Source organism: Podarcis gaigeae (assembly GCF_964106915.1).
Source record: "Podarcis gaigeae genome assembly, chromosome: 1".
NCBI classification, from domain to species: domain Eukaryota; kingdom Metazoa; phylum Chordata; class Lepidosauria; order Squamata; family Lacertidae; genus Podarcis; species Podarcis gaigeae.
Genome location: NC_139678.1, coordinates 114,258,663 through 114,274,617, shown reverse-complemented (window position 1 = coordinate 114,274,617; position 15,955 = coordinate 114,258,663). Strand labels below are relative to the sequence as shown.

At 41.5% G+C, this 15,955-nt stretch overlaps 1 protein-coding gene across 2 annotated transcripts in view; it reads right to left on the bottom strand.

Annotated features, from left to right (window-relative positions):
- The window catches only part of LOC310826909 (titin-like), a 288,837-nt gene that overhangs the window by 48,143 nt on the left and 224,739 nt on the right, over positions 1-15,955 (bottom strand). For both annotated transcript variants that reach the window (XM_083702293.1, XM_083702294.1), the window contains 22 exons: positions 12,894-15,854; positions 12,469-12,789; positions 12,102-12,386; positions 11,646-11,945; positions 10,248-10,550; positions 9,004-9,279; positions 8,601-8,900; positions 8,208-8,510; positions 7,585-7,884; positions 7,182-7,469; positions 6,792-7,088; positions 6,399-6,701; positions 5,986-6,291; positions 4,918-5,205; positions 4,525-4,815; positions 4,130-4,417; positions 2,777-3,367; positions 2,586-2,690; positions 1,841-2,038; positions 1,454-1,750; positions 417-1,004; positions 21-323 (listed from right to left, as the gene is read on the bottom strand). In XM_083702293.1, coding sequence (XP_083558419.1) covers positions 21-323; positions 417-1,004; positions 1,454-1,750; positions 1,841-2,038; positions 2,586-2,690; positions 2,777-3,367; positions 4,130-4,417; positions 4,525-4,815; positions 4,918-5,205; positions 5,986-6,291; positions 6,399-6,701; positions 6,792-7,088; positions 7,182-7,469; positions 7,585-7,884; positions 8,208-8,510; positions 8,601-8,900; positions 9,004-9,279; positions 10,248-10,550; positions 11,646-11,945; positions 12,102-12,386; positions 12,469-12,789; positions 12,894-15,854 — 9,492 coding nt within the window. The remainder of the gene's footprint in view (positions 1-20; positions 324-416; positions 1,005-1,453; positions 1,751-1,840; positions 2,039-2,585; positions 2,691-2,776; positions 3,368-4,129; positions 4,418-4,524; positions 4,816-4,917; positions 5,206-5,985; positions 6,292-6,398; positions 6,702-6,791; positions 7,089-7,181; positions 7,470-7,584; positions 7,885-8,207; positions 8,511-8,600; positions 8,901-9,003; positions 9,280-10,247; positions 10,551-11,645; positions 11,946-12,101; positions 12,387-12,468; positions 12,790-12,893; positions 15,855-15,955) is intronic.

The window sequence follows — 15,955 nt, the reverse complement described above, 5'->3', positions numbered from 1 at the left end:
AGTATAGAAATCATACTAACATGCAGCATCCTTGGTTAATACTGGTTGAGAAATATCACTTGGTGGCCCAATTCCTGCCCTGTTTTCTGCACTGACACGGAATTCATATTCATTTCCTTCTAGGAGTCCAGTCACTTTGCATCGAAGGTCTGATACTGGTTTCTTTGTAACTCTGACCCATCTCACGCCTTTTCTTTCTCTTCTTTCCACATGGTAGCCTGTGATTTCGCTGCCACCGTCATCAGTTGGCCTTTTCCAGGTTACAGTAACAGTGTTTTTCGTAATATTTGATACTTCTGGTTTACCAGGTGGACCAGGAGGCCCTAAAAGGAGGAAAACAGGTTTTGATAAACACATAAATGTTTTTTTATATATACAGCAGTAAATTCATATACCTTTTGACTAGTTTTGCTTACCAAATCTATCCACCATTTTAACTGGCTCTGATTGAGATGGTTCTCCTTTGCCATACTGATTCACAGCAGAAACACGGAAAAGGTACTCATTTCCTTGAATAAGCTTAGTCACAACATGCCTACAAGACTGAATGTCTTCAGCAACTTGAGTCCATAGAAGGCGGCTAGTTTCTCTCTTTTCAAGTACATAAGACTTGATTGGTGACCCGCCATCTTCTGTTGGGGGTGTCCATGTGAGAGTAGCCTTTTCAGCTGAAACATTGCTCACTTCAACTGGTCCAGGTGGGCCTGGTACATCTAAAACTTTTACATGTACGTGTTCTTCTTTAGTACCAAAAGGATTGGTTGCAGTGATCGTATATTCACCAGAATCTTTTCTAGCGGCATACTTGACAGAAAGCGTGGAAGAAGTTGGAGTTGATTCAATATGAACGGTCTCTGAAAGCTTGAAATCTTTGCCTCCTTTAGACCACACTGAAGTTGGAAGTGGCTTGCCACGGATGCTAATAGCAGACATTGAGATGGTGTCTCCTGCCTTAACAGTCAGGCCTTCTTTGACAGTAGGATCAATAACAATAGTTGGTGCCTCTGTAAAAGAGAATTAATATGTTAGGAAAGAAGATAAAGGTAAAGGGACCCCTGACCATTAGGTCCAGTCGTGACTGACTCTGGGGTTACGGCGCTCATCTCACTTTATTGGCCGAGAGAGCCGGCGTACAGCTTCCGGGTCATGTGGCCAGAATGACTAAGCCGCTTCTGGAGAACCAGAGCAGCGCACGGAAACACTGTTTACCTTCCCGCAGGAGCGGTACCTATTTATCTACTTGCACTTTGATGTGCTTTTGAACTGCTAGGTTGGCAGGAGCTGGGACTGAGTAACGGGAGCTCACCCCGTCGCGGGGATTCGAACCGCCGACCTTCTGATCGGCAAGTCCTAGGCTCTGTGGTTTAACCCACAGTGCCACCCGCATCTCTTTTAGGAAAGAAGATACTTAAAACATTAAAAACTGGTGTGTGCCTTTACAGGGAATACGTACCATACTCATCCTTGCATATAATGGCTCCAGTAGATTCTGATGGAGGACTAATAGCACCAGCGGTATTCTTAGCTCTAATTCTGAATTCATATTTAGATCCTTCAAACAGGTCAGTTACTGTATATGCACATTCCTGAACATTCACATGGTTTGCCTTCATCCAAGTCTTTGAAGGTAGATCACGTTTCTCCACTATGTAGCCAATTAATTTATGTCCGCCATCATATTTTGGTTCTGTCCAGATCAGAGTCACTGAGTTTCTAGTCACACTGATAACTTCAGGCTTCCCAGGAGGATCTGAAAACAACAGAATACAGAAATAGTAAAAAATGTATATCACAGTTTTCTAACACATGAAGACTTATCTCTTTAATTTGGGAAGCTTACCAATTGGATCAAGGGCTACAATTGGCTCAGAAGGCAGACTTGGTTTACCAACTCCAGCAAGATTGATTGCCATCACTCTGAATTCATATTCCAAACCTTCCGTTAACCCTGTCACTCTGAAGTCTCTCATCTTTAGTGGGCTCTTGTTTGCTCGCTTCCACAAAATACTATTTCTTTCTTTATATTCAAGGTGGTAACCTACAAAAGCATACAAGCACAGGAAACACATGCTTAGTATTTCAAAAGGTAAACAAAAATGGGGGTGGATAGGAACCAACTTTTTTAATATGCAAAAGCATCCTTGTCTGATATCTCTGAGCAGTTTCTGCCATCATCGCAGGACATCAGGCAACTGGCTACTTAACAAGCTTTGCAGTACAATCCTGAGGTGGTGGTAGTGAAATATGAAGATAGCTCTACTGCCTTATCCATTGCCATGCCAGGCTTAAGCCAGTAGGGCAGAGGAACACTCTGAACTCTTTTGTCACTTGTATTTCCCCCTCCCGTTGGAAATGTGGCTCAGTATCTCACTGATTTGTAGCACTGGAAGGCTTTGAATCTAAGCTGCTTCTCAACATGCCCCCCTCGGGCCTTACAGACACCAGAGCCTTGACGTTAGTTGGGTCTGGACATTGCAAAAGCTGGTGGAGGGTAGGAACATGTGTTACATCATGATTGGCATTTGTGATCCTAGGATTTAACACCTTGGGGAATCTTATGCAAAATTAAATGTCAAAAGAAATACCTGTGATAGGTGAGCCACCTGTCTTTTTGGGGTCTGTCCATGTTAAATAGGCAGAATCACGCCTAATCTCAACAATTTTGGGTGGTGGTGGAGCATCGGGAACATCTAGAAATATAATAAATATAAGAGAGAATTAGACTGAACCTTAAATGACAGAATGCTTCACAACAAACATATTTTTTTGTGCTTACCAAATGGATGCCTTGCGATTATTGGGTCAGATTTAAGACCTTCGCCGACTCCATATTTATTTTCAGCACTGATTCTGAAAGTATATTCACTGCCTTCATGAAGTCTTGTGACTCTGAAGGTAGTTTTCTGCACAGCAGACACACATGTGACCCATTTATTATTCACATTGTCTCTCTTCTCAATAATGTAGTTAGTGATTTCTGAACCACCATCATCTTTGGGAGGAGCCCATTTTAATGTCATGGCATCAGCTGTGACTTCATCAAATTTCACAGGTCCTGTTGGGATTCCAGGTTTGCCAACAACCTTCACAGAAATAGTCGCTTCTTTACTGCCAGCAATGTTCTTCAGTTTGATTGTATATTTCCCAGCATCATCTTTATGACAATCACGTACAAGGAGTGAGGTGTTAACTGCTGTAGCTTCAAATGCAACTCTTCCTGACTCAGTAAGAGCCAGGTCTTCCCCTTTTTTCCATGTCACCGTTGGTGCTGGTTTGCCTTTAATAGGGATTTTCAGGCGGAAACTGCTTCCTTCTCTAGCTAAATAGCACAAGCCTGGCAGGTCTTTTAAATCAAGATCAGGTGCCACTGGAAGACAAAAAGGTATTGAATGATTGTATGTACATTTCCGAGCACAATTCAAAGTGTTGGTGCTGATCTTTAAAGCCCTAAATGGCCTCGGTCCAGTATACCTGAAGGAGTGTCTCCACCTCCATCATTCAGCCCGGACACTGAGGTCCAGTGCCGAGGGCCTTCTCGGTAGTGGTGCCCGCCCTATGGAACGCCCTCCCACCAGATGTCAAAGAGAAAAATAACTACCAAACTTTTAGAAGACATCTAAAGGCAGCCCTGTTTAGGGATGCTTTTAATGTTTAATAGGTTATTGTATTTTAGTGTTTTGTTGGAAGCTGCCCAGAGTGGCTGGGGGGACCCAGCCAGATGGGTGGGGTATAAATAATAAATTATTATATTATTGTTATTATCATTGTATGTTCAGTGCAGTGAATACAGTTGCTTCATTTCAGTAACTTCTGTTCTGTAAAAGAACGAAAGGTTTTGTATTGTGTGGGCAGGTAATCCCTCCCCTACCTGGCCTGGTCTCCTTGGCAACGCTTCCCCCAGGTGGGATTGGACAACTGACTGAGGTAGGCAGAGACCTCCAGGTATCCCACCTGAAGGAAGGCAAAGCCAAGCCTATGCTGTTGGAGCCGCTCCAGATCTAGGGGCTGCACGCATCCATGCAAAGGGCGCCCCCCCCCGTTTTAAGCGTAGTTAAGGGTAGTTCTATCGTTCACTATACTGACATATGCAGTGTGCTCTGTGAACGAGAAAATGTATGAATCTACTCACCTATATCGTCTCTTGCCAGCACTGTAATTTCATTAGGTGTTCCATACCCAGCTTCATTTTGTGCTCTCACTCTGAAGGTATATTCTTTGCCTTCTGTTAAGTCTCTTGTTGAATACTGGAGATTCTTTGACCTCATAACTTCCTGCCACTGATTTTCACCAGTCATAAGTTCAACGATATATGCATTAATGCGGCTTCCACCATCGCTAATGGGCTTTTTCCATGATACATTGCAGGATGACTTTGTCACAGCCAAAGCCTTTAAGTCCACAACAGGTCCAGGTGTTTCTAGCAGGGAGAAAGAATATAATGATGAACAAATCGCTAATATAAAGTTAGATGCACAAGAGCCTTTTAACAATAGCCTGATAGGGTAATCATGTGAACATTCTCACCAGAAGCTTTAACCGCATCCCGAGTTTCACAGGGGTCGCCAATGCCATATTCATTTTCAGCAAAAACCCTGAAGAAGTAAGATTTGCCTTCCTCCAAGTTAGAGATCCTGAAACTTGTTTTCGGACACTCTGTGGCTACTGTAGACCACGACTTTCTCTCTGCATCACGTTTTTCAACCACATAGTTCTTCACTGGACTCCCGCCATCAATTATAGGAGGTTCCCATGAAATAAAGGCAGAATCTTTAGATGCTTCTTTTACAATCAGATTAATAGGTGGCCCAGGAGTATCTGTACAGACGCAAATAAACCATTCCAGTTAATGACCAAAATATATAAAATAAAACGTGTATGGATAGTTAAGACCATAATAGGCAATCACGTAGCACTTACCAAGTACTTTGACAACCATTGTGTATGCTTTTTTGCCACAGACGTTCTCCAGACTCAGGACATATTTTCCAGAATCGTATTTGTTTACATTTTCACAGCGCAGGAAAGTGTCAAAGTCAGTTGATTTGATATCTAGTCCTTGCCTGTCTCTTATGTTGGCATCCACTTTAGACCAAGAAATCTTGGGAGGTGGACGGCCTCTCACTGGCACATAAATCCTCATTGTGACTCCAGCACGTAATACCAGAACTTTCCTCAATTCAGCATCAAGCTCTCCCTCAGGTGGAACTGCATTGTAAATAAAAGTAGATGTCAAATAAATTGCTGATGATAGCAATTTAAAATATAATTTAAAAAATCAGTGTCACTGGCTGAGGCAGGATGGGAATGGAAAGGAAAGAGAAAAAATACAAAAATACAATGTTAGGGGGAATAAAGCTCAGGCTTTCTTTTTTCTTTTTTAGAAAATGCAAGTGGATGAGTAAAAGAGAGGAAATCTCTCTAAATGTTACTCTAGCCTTCCTTCCCTAATTGCCAGTTTTCATGCCACCCAGCCAGACACCAGTGGTTTCTCATATTCTTCTCTCTCCCTTTGTTTTGAGAGGAATCCACTCTACACTTTCAGTCAAGTTGCGGTCCCTACTTTTCTACAACTATCTAGGAGCTTCCCATTGGGAAAGTGTGCTTGCCTTGCACTCAAAACATGATACCTTTGCATTATTATTCAGAAGGAGGACATTGTTTTCTTTCACACAAGACAGAGAAGGAGCAAGCGTGTTTCTGGGTAGAGGAAAATGTACAACCATGATAGTGCAGCTGGAAAGAAAAGCTGAGGATTCCATTCTCAAGAAAATTTTAGAAACAGAGCAGAATGAGGAGCATGTGGCTAGATTGTGTGGTTTTTAACAGCTGAGGGAATAGTGGTTTAAAGACTAGACATATGTGAGTTCATGAAACAGTGCAGCACAGAGCCCCTAGTTTCTCATAGGCCCTCCACTAAACCTTCTATACTGATACCCACAATATGCACGAAAGTCAACAAGTCAATTTCTTTTCAGGACAACTTACTTAAAATGTCCTTGGCCAGGTGCTTGTCTGGCACATCACTTGGGTCACTATATCCAACCTTATTGACAGCATAAATGCGGAACTGGTATTCTGTGTTCTCCGTGAGTCCAGTCACAACGTAACGGGTATCTGGCAAATTCCTTGGCAAATTGCACCGCACCCAGTTATCTGTATCTGCTCGTTTTACTTCAACAAGGTAGCCAATAATGGGGCTTCCACCATCATATGCTGGTTTGGTCCAAGACAGGGTTATAGAGCTACGGGTGGTGTCAATCACTTTTGGGAATGCTGGTGGGCCAGGAGGATCTGAGAAGGAAAGCACCAAGAAATTACACAATTATGATCTGGCAAACCCATTTGCACACACTCACCAAGTCACAGAAGACCAGAAAATGTGCATGTGTTCAACTTACACTGAGGATCACGTGCATATACTGCTTTAGATACTCCGCTAGGTTTGCCGGGTCCAGCTTTATTCAGTGCAGTTACCCTATACTCATATTCTGTTCCTTCCTGGAGTCCAGTGGCCTTTATGGTTCTTTCAATGACAGGCTTTCTATTCACTTTTGTCCAGTTAACTGCCCTCGTTTCACGTTTTTCAACAATATATCCAGTTACAGGGGATCCGCCATCATCAGCAGGTGCTTTCCAGCTTACTGACATGAAATCTTTTGTTATGTTACTAATTATCGGTGGTTCACATGGTCCAGGCACATCTATAAATAATAATTTGAAATGTTCTTAAGCAAATGTTAAAACATAGATTGACACTAAATGGGTAGAAAACTCCAGTGAGAGAAGCTTACCATATGGATTCTTAGCCACTGCTGAGTCAGTCAAAATGGGGTCACCCACTCCATATTTGTTTTCAGCACAAATGCGGAATTGGTACTCATGTCCTTCAATTAGTTTCTCAACGCTGCAGCTAGTGATGGGGACATTGGCGGTGACTTGAGCCCAGTTGGGTCTGCTTGTTTCCCGTTTGTCGACAATGTAATTAGTAATGTCTGAGCCTCCGTCTTCAAGAGGAGGTTCCCAAGAAAGCATTGCTCGGTCTGTGTACATGTTTACAATCTTAACTGAAGCTGGAGGACCAGGCTTGTCTGGGAAAGAAAAATTAGGCGGTGAGTGAAGTCTTCCAACTGCTACATTTCCTGAAGTTTAAATACACTGATTCAAATGAACTTTTAGCCTACCTAGTACTTTAAGTTTAATAGTTGCTGATTTGGAACCACTTGCATTTTCAGCTGTGATCGTATAATCTCCTGTTTGCTTTCTATTTACGCTGAAGAGCTCCACAGTAGATAAATTTCTCTTGGTGGTTATCTTGACTCCTTCAACTGGTTTCAGGATCTCCCCTTCTTTCTTCCAACTAATAGTTGGCATAGGCTTGCCGAACACATTAGCCTCAAGACAAACATTGGTTCCAGCTTTTACTACAAGCAAGGATTTCATAGCTACACCGAGTTCTATTTTTGGTGGTACTGCAGTGTAAAAAAAAATGTAGAAGGGGGGGGGGAATACATTCCAATGAGCACATAACCATGAGAAGGATAAAAGTATGGCTCAATTCTAATGGTACTCAAATGCGTTCCTTACCATTTTCTGACTGAACGGTTATTGGATCAGAAGGTTCAGAAGGCCAGCTAATGTTCACTGCTGTTTTTGCTATGGCTCTAAATTGATACTGTGCACCTTCTTCCAGACCAGTTGCAGTGTACTCTTCCAGGGGTATTTGATGGGGAGTGGTATTGCATCGTACCCATCTTTCTCCAGGCAGTTTACAGGATTCAACAAAGTAGCCAAGTATCTTGCTACCACCATCATGTTTTGGTCTTGCCCAGACAAGAGACACAGTACTCTTAGTGACATCAATAACCTCGGGTTTGCCAGGGGGATCTAAAAACAAATGAGGTCAGGTTTATTCTACGGCATTTGATAGAAAATGTCACAACACAAAGGATGCATATCACTGAACAAACATGGTATATTTCTTTCTTTCTTTTTAAATCCAGAGAAATTAAACTTTGGGCACAATCTAGCCAAAATCAAGGCTTTTCATTGGAATTCAATAAGCAAATGCTTACTTTATTTGTTGAAATCAGTGCAGTTTAAGAAAGTTTAGTCTTGCCCATATTCTCCTAATGTTACGGTACTTAAGTTGGCTCAGTATTAACAATAATAGTTATACATAATGCAATGTATGCAAATATTTTGCTTACCAACTGGTGTTCTTGCTGTAATAAAATCTGTTGGTTTGCTGGGCTTGCTTGCCCCAGCTTTATTCAGAGCATAGATTCTAAATGTGTACTCAAGGCCTTCAATTAAATTTGCACATGGGTATTCTGTGGATCGCACAAGTGTATCATTGGCCTTCACCCAAAGCAAACTGTTCCTTTCTTTACGTTCAATGAGATAACCAGTTATTGGGCTGCCTCCATCACTGTCTGGCCTGTCCCATGCCACAAAAACGCAGTCCTTGTTCACCTTGGTAACACGTGCGTTCTTTGGTTCACTAGGAACATCTGTAGAGAAAGAGATGAGTTATTTTTTTAAAAAAATCACCCTTAGAAGTATTCTAATAAAGACTGCACCACTGTCTGAGGTGGACATACCAAATGGAAACCTTGCAATCATCTTATCGGACGGAAGCGGTTCAGAAATTCCAAATCGGTTTTCAGCACGAACACGGAACATGTATTCTTCTCCAGGGGTGAGTTTTCCAACTCTGCAATTCGTCTTTGTAACAGAAGCTACCACTGTTATCCAGTCTCCTCGACTGGTATCACACTTCTCAACCACATAGTTGGTGATGTTGCTACCACCGTCTTCAAGAGGAGTATGCCACGACAAAGAGCAAGCATCAGCATCTATGTCAGAAATTTCGAATGGTGGCTGTGGTGGACCAGGGACATCTACAGAAAGAGATAAACATACAGGTATAAATAAGGTCATGCTCATTGATGAATCATGTTAAGAATGTTGAGAAGTAAGCATGGAAGAGAAGATTCAATGTACCCATGACGACCACTTTGATTTTCTGAGTAGCTACTCCCGAGCTGTTTTCCGCTGTTAGACTGTAATAATCACTGTCTTTCCTAATGACATCTTTAATGATGAGAACTGAAGTGCTGTCTGCTTTATGCACAGCCAGGCGGCTGGATATTGCCACATCTTTGTCTCCTTTCATCCATTTACAAGTCGGGTGGGGTTTCCCATAAACATGTGCTTCAATCCTGAGTTTCTGCCCAGCCTTTATATTGACATGATCCGGCATCAGAATCTTAGGCGGCACTGAAATTAAAAATCAAACGATAGGAAACAGACACGTAGGTCACACACAAAAATTAATAACTTATGTGTATGTATTTTGAATTAGTTCTCACAATCTTTAGCTGATATCATTCTTACTTGAAACTACCATGCATTTCCCCCCCGAAAACAAAAGTTAGTCTCTTGACAGCTTTCATGCTCTTGTCTGGGGGTAGCCTGCAACTCTCCAAATGTTGCTGGACCGCAGCTTCCAACACCCATAGCCACTGGCCATGCTGGCTGCAGCAAATGAGAGTTGCAGTCCAACAGTGTCTGGAGGTGTGGCTACGCCACAGACTAGCCACTTCTGATCTATATTCTGAAGAATATTCTGATATTATGTCCCCAAACCAACCAAAAACTGTTTGTTTTCAAATAGTCACCAAGGAACTAGCCCCGATAACTTGTATTCCCCCCTAATTTCCTTGAAATATAATATCCCTGCTTCATTTCCTCCTAGCTTCTTTTGTAGGTTTATTCTAAGGTCTGAGCAGTGTGCTATTTTATTTAATTAACTGTATAGCTGTCCTATTCTTCAGATGCAGAAAGCTTCACAACATCTTATAATGGGGAGATGCACAAATTTTTAAGGTAAACGTCTGCATAAATGAAGCAAACTATTAAGAAACTGCCTTCTGGGCCTGGGACCCACATTCAGTACTCTTCAGGCCAGAATTAACACCTAATACTTTGCTATAGAAGATCTCAGAGCCAACGAGCCTATTTGTGAAGTTTTTTTGTAGACCCTTTTGAATGTCTTTGTATGTTGCTGTTTTGGGAAAACCCCGATAAACCCATTAAAAAAGGAATGTCACTAAAGAATCAGATTATGTGACAGGACCTAATTTTAAATATCTTTAAGAGGTAACATCCAAATTTAGATACAAAATCAAAATAATTGAATTTAAAATATATTTCAATTGTACAAGTGGTCATAGTTAGCTACTTACTCAGTTGCTCTTTAACTTCATAGATGCCTTCGGTTTGTTTTGGCTGGCTTACTCCTACAGCATTCCTTGCAGCCACTCTAAATTTGTATTTCTTTCCCTCCTTTAGGCCAGCAACAACAATATGAAGATCTTTGACGACGGAGTACTGTGTCCAGTGATCCTCAGCATGACCCTCTTCTTGATATGCAATGATGTAGCCATCAATTTTGGAACCACCGTCACGCAACGGTGGCAGCCACCCTAAAGTAGCACTGTTCTTTGTGATTTCAGTCACTTCAAGTTTCCTTGGAGGATCAGGTTCACCTTAAAAATAAAACAGGCAGGCAAATGCTTAGTTTACATAATTTCTAAGATCATTACATCTTCTCATGATTTATTAGTGGGGGGACGGGACACAGAATATATTGTACAATTTTATTTTTTCATTTGAATACATAAGTCATGAGACCAGTGGTTTCTCTGAACTTTGTAGTACCGTATTGGCCTGAATATAAGCCGTACCCAACTATAAGCCGCACCTTTAAAATTCAAGGGGGAAAGAGAAAAAGAATACCCGAATATAAGCTGCTCCCTTAAAATTCCACAGGCACTCACACCCTTTCCTTTTTACCGTATATCTGCTTTAGCAGCAATATCGTAAAAGCCAATTTTTGTAAGGTCGCAAATTTAAGCCGCACTTTAACTTTTCACAGTCAGAATTTGGGAGAAAAAGTGAGGCTTATATTCAGGCCAATACGGTACTTCTATTCTGGTTTGATTGTTTTTGTGATCCACACATTGCCTCCACACCCTGGAAGAAGACTCAGCTGGCAATGTATTTGTGGACAGGTTATATTCTTTGAAATATAGCAAATAGAAGATCTGTCAAACAACAAGTCAATTAAATAAGTGCAGGGAGGTCAAGTTATCTCATAAATATGAGGGAAGCATTCCTCTTGTTCCTTGGGCATGTGTCTGTCTACATTTTGTTGCTCCCCAGTCAAGGATTGGGATAAATTTCCTTCCTTGTCAGGTGAGTCCTGGGTTTGTGAGTCGAATATGTACCTCAAGACACATTGTCAAAGCACTCACCTCAAAATACCCCCAAGCCACAGGGATATTTCTGAGTGTTAATGCCTGCGTTACCCCAACCTGAAATTAAAGGCATCTGAAGGCAGTGTTGTATCAGGAATTTTTTAGTGTTTGATGTTTTATTGTGTTTTTGTATTTGTTGGAAGCTGCCCAGAGTGGCCGGGGCAACCCAGCCAGATGGGCAGGGTATAAATAATGAATTTATTTATTTATTATTATTTTTATTTATTAAGCGCAGTGACAACTGATTTTGACTATCTGAACTATCATACAAAATCTGAATCTCCTGAATGAAATAATACAGAAGCTACATCAACAAATACTTACTTAGCGGATCTGTTGCCAGGATTGGTTTGGGTGTGTCCCTTGGAACACCAGGGCCATATTCATTGACAGCAATGACTCTGAAGAAATACTCAGTTCCTGGCATAAGATTAGAAACCTTGAAACTAGTCTTCTTTACATCATCGGTAAGTTTTGCCCAGGTCTTTCTCTCAGCCTCACGTTTTTCCACGATGTAATGTGTGACAGGACTACCACCGTCATTTTCAGGTGGAGTCCATGAAACCTGACAGGACGTTTTTGTGACATCCTTGACACTAAGCTCTGCTACAGGTCCAGGAGTATCTATTGGCAGAAAGGAAACAATAAACAACCAATATTAGGCCACAATTATTCAAAGTAAGTGGGCAGAGTCCCATGGAAAAGAAACTGCAATGAATAACACATTCATAAATCACAGAACAACAATTAATAGATGTTAAAATTATTGACATTACTTACCAAGGACACGGACATTCACAAAGACTGCCTTTTCTCCAGCAGGATTAACAACTGTCAAAGTGTATTTGCCTGAATCATCCCGTGTAGAATCGGGGATGACGCAGAAGGCCATTGTGTCAACCAGGTCAACCTGGCCTCTTCTGATCACATTGTCAATTCCCACCTTCCTCCAGGTAACTTTAGGTGCTGGTCGCCCTCGAATAATGGCAAAAAGTCTTATGGGGCATCCTGCTCTGACTATGACTAACTTTCTCAGACTTGCATCCAAATCAATTTCAGGAGGTTCTGAAAAGGAACATTAAAAGTTTAGATTTTGAAAGCAATTTTTAAGATAGCAAATAATTTAATGGCCTGTTGGCAAAATTACCAAGAATTTCTTTGGGAGAAACAGCTTCTTTCAAATCAGCAGGCCGGCCAATGCCTACTTGATTTTGGGCAGAAACCCGGAACTCATATAGTTCTTTCTCCTCCAAGCTTGTCACTGTAAATTCTGTATGAATAACTTGTGTAGCAACATTGCATCTTTTCCATCCTTCCTCAGGACCTGCTTTTTCAGTTTTGGGTCTCATTTCTACCACATAGCCAATAATAGGAGCACCACCATCATAGACTGGCTTTCCCCATCCAAGAGTAATAGAGGTCTTCGTGCTATCAACAACCTTAAGATTAATGGGAGGACCAGGTGGTTCTGTAAGATGACAGAAAAGTACAGAAGTAAGCATATCAGTGAATCAGAGAAAGATAATTTAAATTGAAGTATTACTAACAAAAAAATATTGGAAAGATCAGTACCTATTGGATCCTTCGCTATTGTTGGTTTTGATGGGTAGCTTGGTTCACCAATTCCAATTTCATTTTCTGCCCTGACACGGAACTGATATTCATATCCTGGAATGAGATTTGTAACTTTCTTGCGTCTCTCTGGAATTGCACTTTTGGTAACAGGAACCCACCTTAATGACCTTTTTTCTTTCTTCTCTAATATATATCCTGTGATTGATTTACCACCATCATATTCTGGTGGATTCCAAACTACAGTCATCTCTTCTTTGCTGACCTTTGTGACTTCTGGAGGATCTGGACGACCAGGTCTATTATACTTTGTTTTTGCTATAATTGGCTTTGTCTCTGTTGGGGGACCAGTGCCCATTTTATTCTCTGCACGGACCCTGAATATATATTCATTGCCTTCAATGAGATGTGTTACGTGTATATGGGTCATTAGCACAGAGGAGGAATACGTAGTCCAAACCATTCGTCTGCTTTCACATTTCTCTACAATGTAGTTCTGAATTTCACAACCACCATCATCTTCAGGTACATCCCAGCTGACTGTGCATCGGTCATTTGAAACATCAGCCACCTTCAAATTTCTGACAGGTCCTGGTTTGTCCAAAACATTTACAGTAGCATATGCTACAAAGCTACCAGCTGGATTAGTGGCAGTAATAATGTATTTACCACCATCTGTGCGCCTTGCTTTGGAGAGAAGGAACTTAGATGAGTCTGAAGTTGTTTCAATTTTGGCCCGTGGAGATTGGGATAGATCGGCAGAATCCTTTGCCCAAGATACTTCTGGTTGGGGCTTGCCTCTAAGTCCTGCTACAATTTTTATTGGTTCACCAGCTTTCACAGTCAGTACTCCAGACAGCTTCAGATCAAGTACAGGTTTCAGAATTTCTTCTTTAACAACAACTTCACTTGTCTTCACCCAGTCACTTTCCCCACCTTCATTCTTTGTCTGAACTCTGAACTGATAAATTTTATTTTCAACGCATTTGTCAACCATATAGTGTGTTTCCTTAATGCTACCTTTGTGCACTCTTTCCCACTCATCGGAATCCTTCAGTTTTCTTTCAACATGGTATGTTAAGTTGGGGCTGCCACCATCGTAGTCTGGTCTCCTCCATTTCAGATATACAAATGTCTTTCCTGTTTCTGCAATGTGAAGGTTTTCAGGCTCACCTGGCCTGTCAATAGGGTTAATAGCAAGGATTGGAGTTTTGGTCTCGACAACTGGACCTGGACCTACTTTGTTTTCTGCACAAACACGGAAGAAGTATTCGTGATTTTCAACGAGATGTGCTTTCACTATCCTCTTAGTAAGATCAGAAGAAACTATTGACCAGCCTCTCTGGTTTGGTTGACGATACTCTACTATATAGTTTGTAATTTCTGAGCCACCGTTATCTTCAGGATTCTCCCAAGAGACCATGCAAGAATCTTTGGTGACATAGGTTACTTTCAGGTTCTGGCAAGGTCCTGGCCTATCAAGCACATTAACAATAGCTGATGCTTGGGCATGTCCGCTGCTATTCTTAGCTGTAATTAGGTATTTTCCATGGTCTGCTCTTACAGCAGGTTTTATTTGCAGCTCTATATGAGGGAATTCATTAATTATGTCAGTACGCTTATCTTTCGTTATATTTTTGCCATCTCTAGACCATGTTATGTCAGGATCTGGTCTGCCCCTCACTTTGCCTATAATCCTTATTGTTTGGCCTACTCTGACAGTAATTACATCTCGGCAGGTCAAATCCAGTTCTACCTCTGGAGGCATGAGAATGTCTTTGGCAAGAACTGTTTCTGGCAATTCTCTGGGTTCTCCCTCTCCTACAATATTAGCAGCTTTAATGCGGAATCTATATTCATTTCCTTCAATTAACCCAGGTACTGTAAAGGCACATTGTCTGATGAGTTCATCTTTGTTAATTCTATTCCACTGAGTAGTTCCGCTTTTCTGGCATTCCACAACATATCCCAGGATGGGGCTACCACCATCTTTGAGTGGCTTAGTCCATACTAGCTCAGCTGTTTCCCTGGTCTTATCCTTGAGTTTTGGATTAATGGGAGGTCCAGGAGGTGTCATAGGGCGTGATGCTTTGATTGGATCAGAAGGTGGAGATGGCTTGCTTATGCCAGCACTGTTTTCTGCAAAAACACGGAATTCATATGTGCTGCCTTCAAAGAGGCCTGTAGCTCTAAATTTCAGATCAAGCACTGGAGATTTGTTGACACGTATCCATTTCCCTGAGATTTCACGGCGTTCAAGTATGTATCCAGTTATTGGACTTCCACCATCAGATTTTGGCACAGTCCAACATACAGTTGCACCATTTTCTGTAATATCATTAACTACTGGTTTACCAGGTGGAGATGGTGGATCATGCAGAGCCTTGGCAACTGTTGGTTTTGAATCAAGAGGTGGACCAACGCCTATCTTATTCTCTGCACAAACTCGGAAAATATATTCACAGCCCTTCTGTAGACGTGGAATTTTAATTCTAGTTTGATTAGTCCCTGAAGAGACCACTCCCCAGGTTTCTTTCCTTGTCTCTCGTTTCTCAACAATGTAATTAATTACAGCGCTTCCACCATCATCTTTAGGAGGTCGCCAAGCAATAACCATATGATCGGGAGTGACTTCCAGAATATCAATTGGGCCAGTTGGAGGACCAGGAACATCCAAAACTGTTAGATGAACAGGAACAGTTCTGCTTCCAGCTATATTGGATACTGTGAGCAGATATTCTCCAGTGTCTTTTCTTGTGCAGCTTTGAATAGTGAGAACTGTAGAGTAATTATCAGTATCAATCTTGTAATTGCCTTCTGATTTGATTTCAACATTATCAGTGACCCATTTTGCAGTGGGAACAGGTACGCCTCTCATGATTGCAGGGAACCGCACTGTGCTGCCAGCTTTAACAACAAGGCCTTCTATTAATTTCACATCTAGATCAACTGATGGTGGCACTGAAATAAAAACAACAACAACATGCAGATTATATTATAGGTATTTCCCCATTACAAGAGTTACATTTCAGCAGTGAATATGAAATCTGTGAACAGTCATA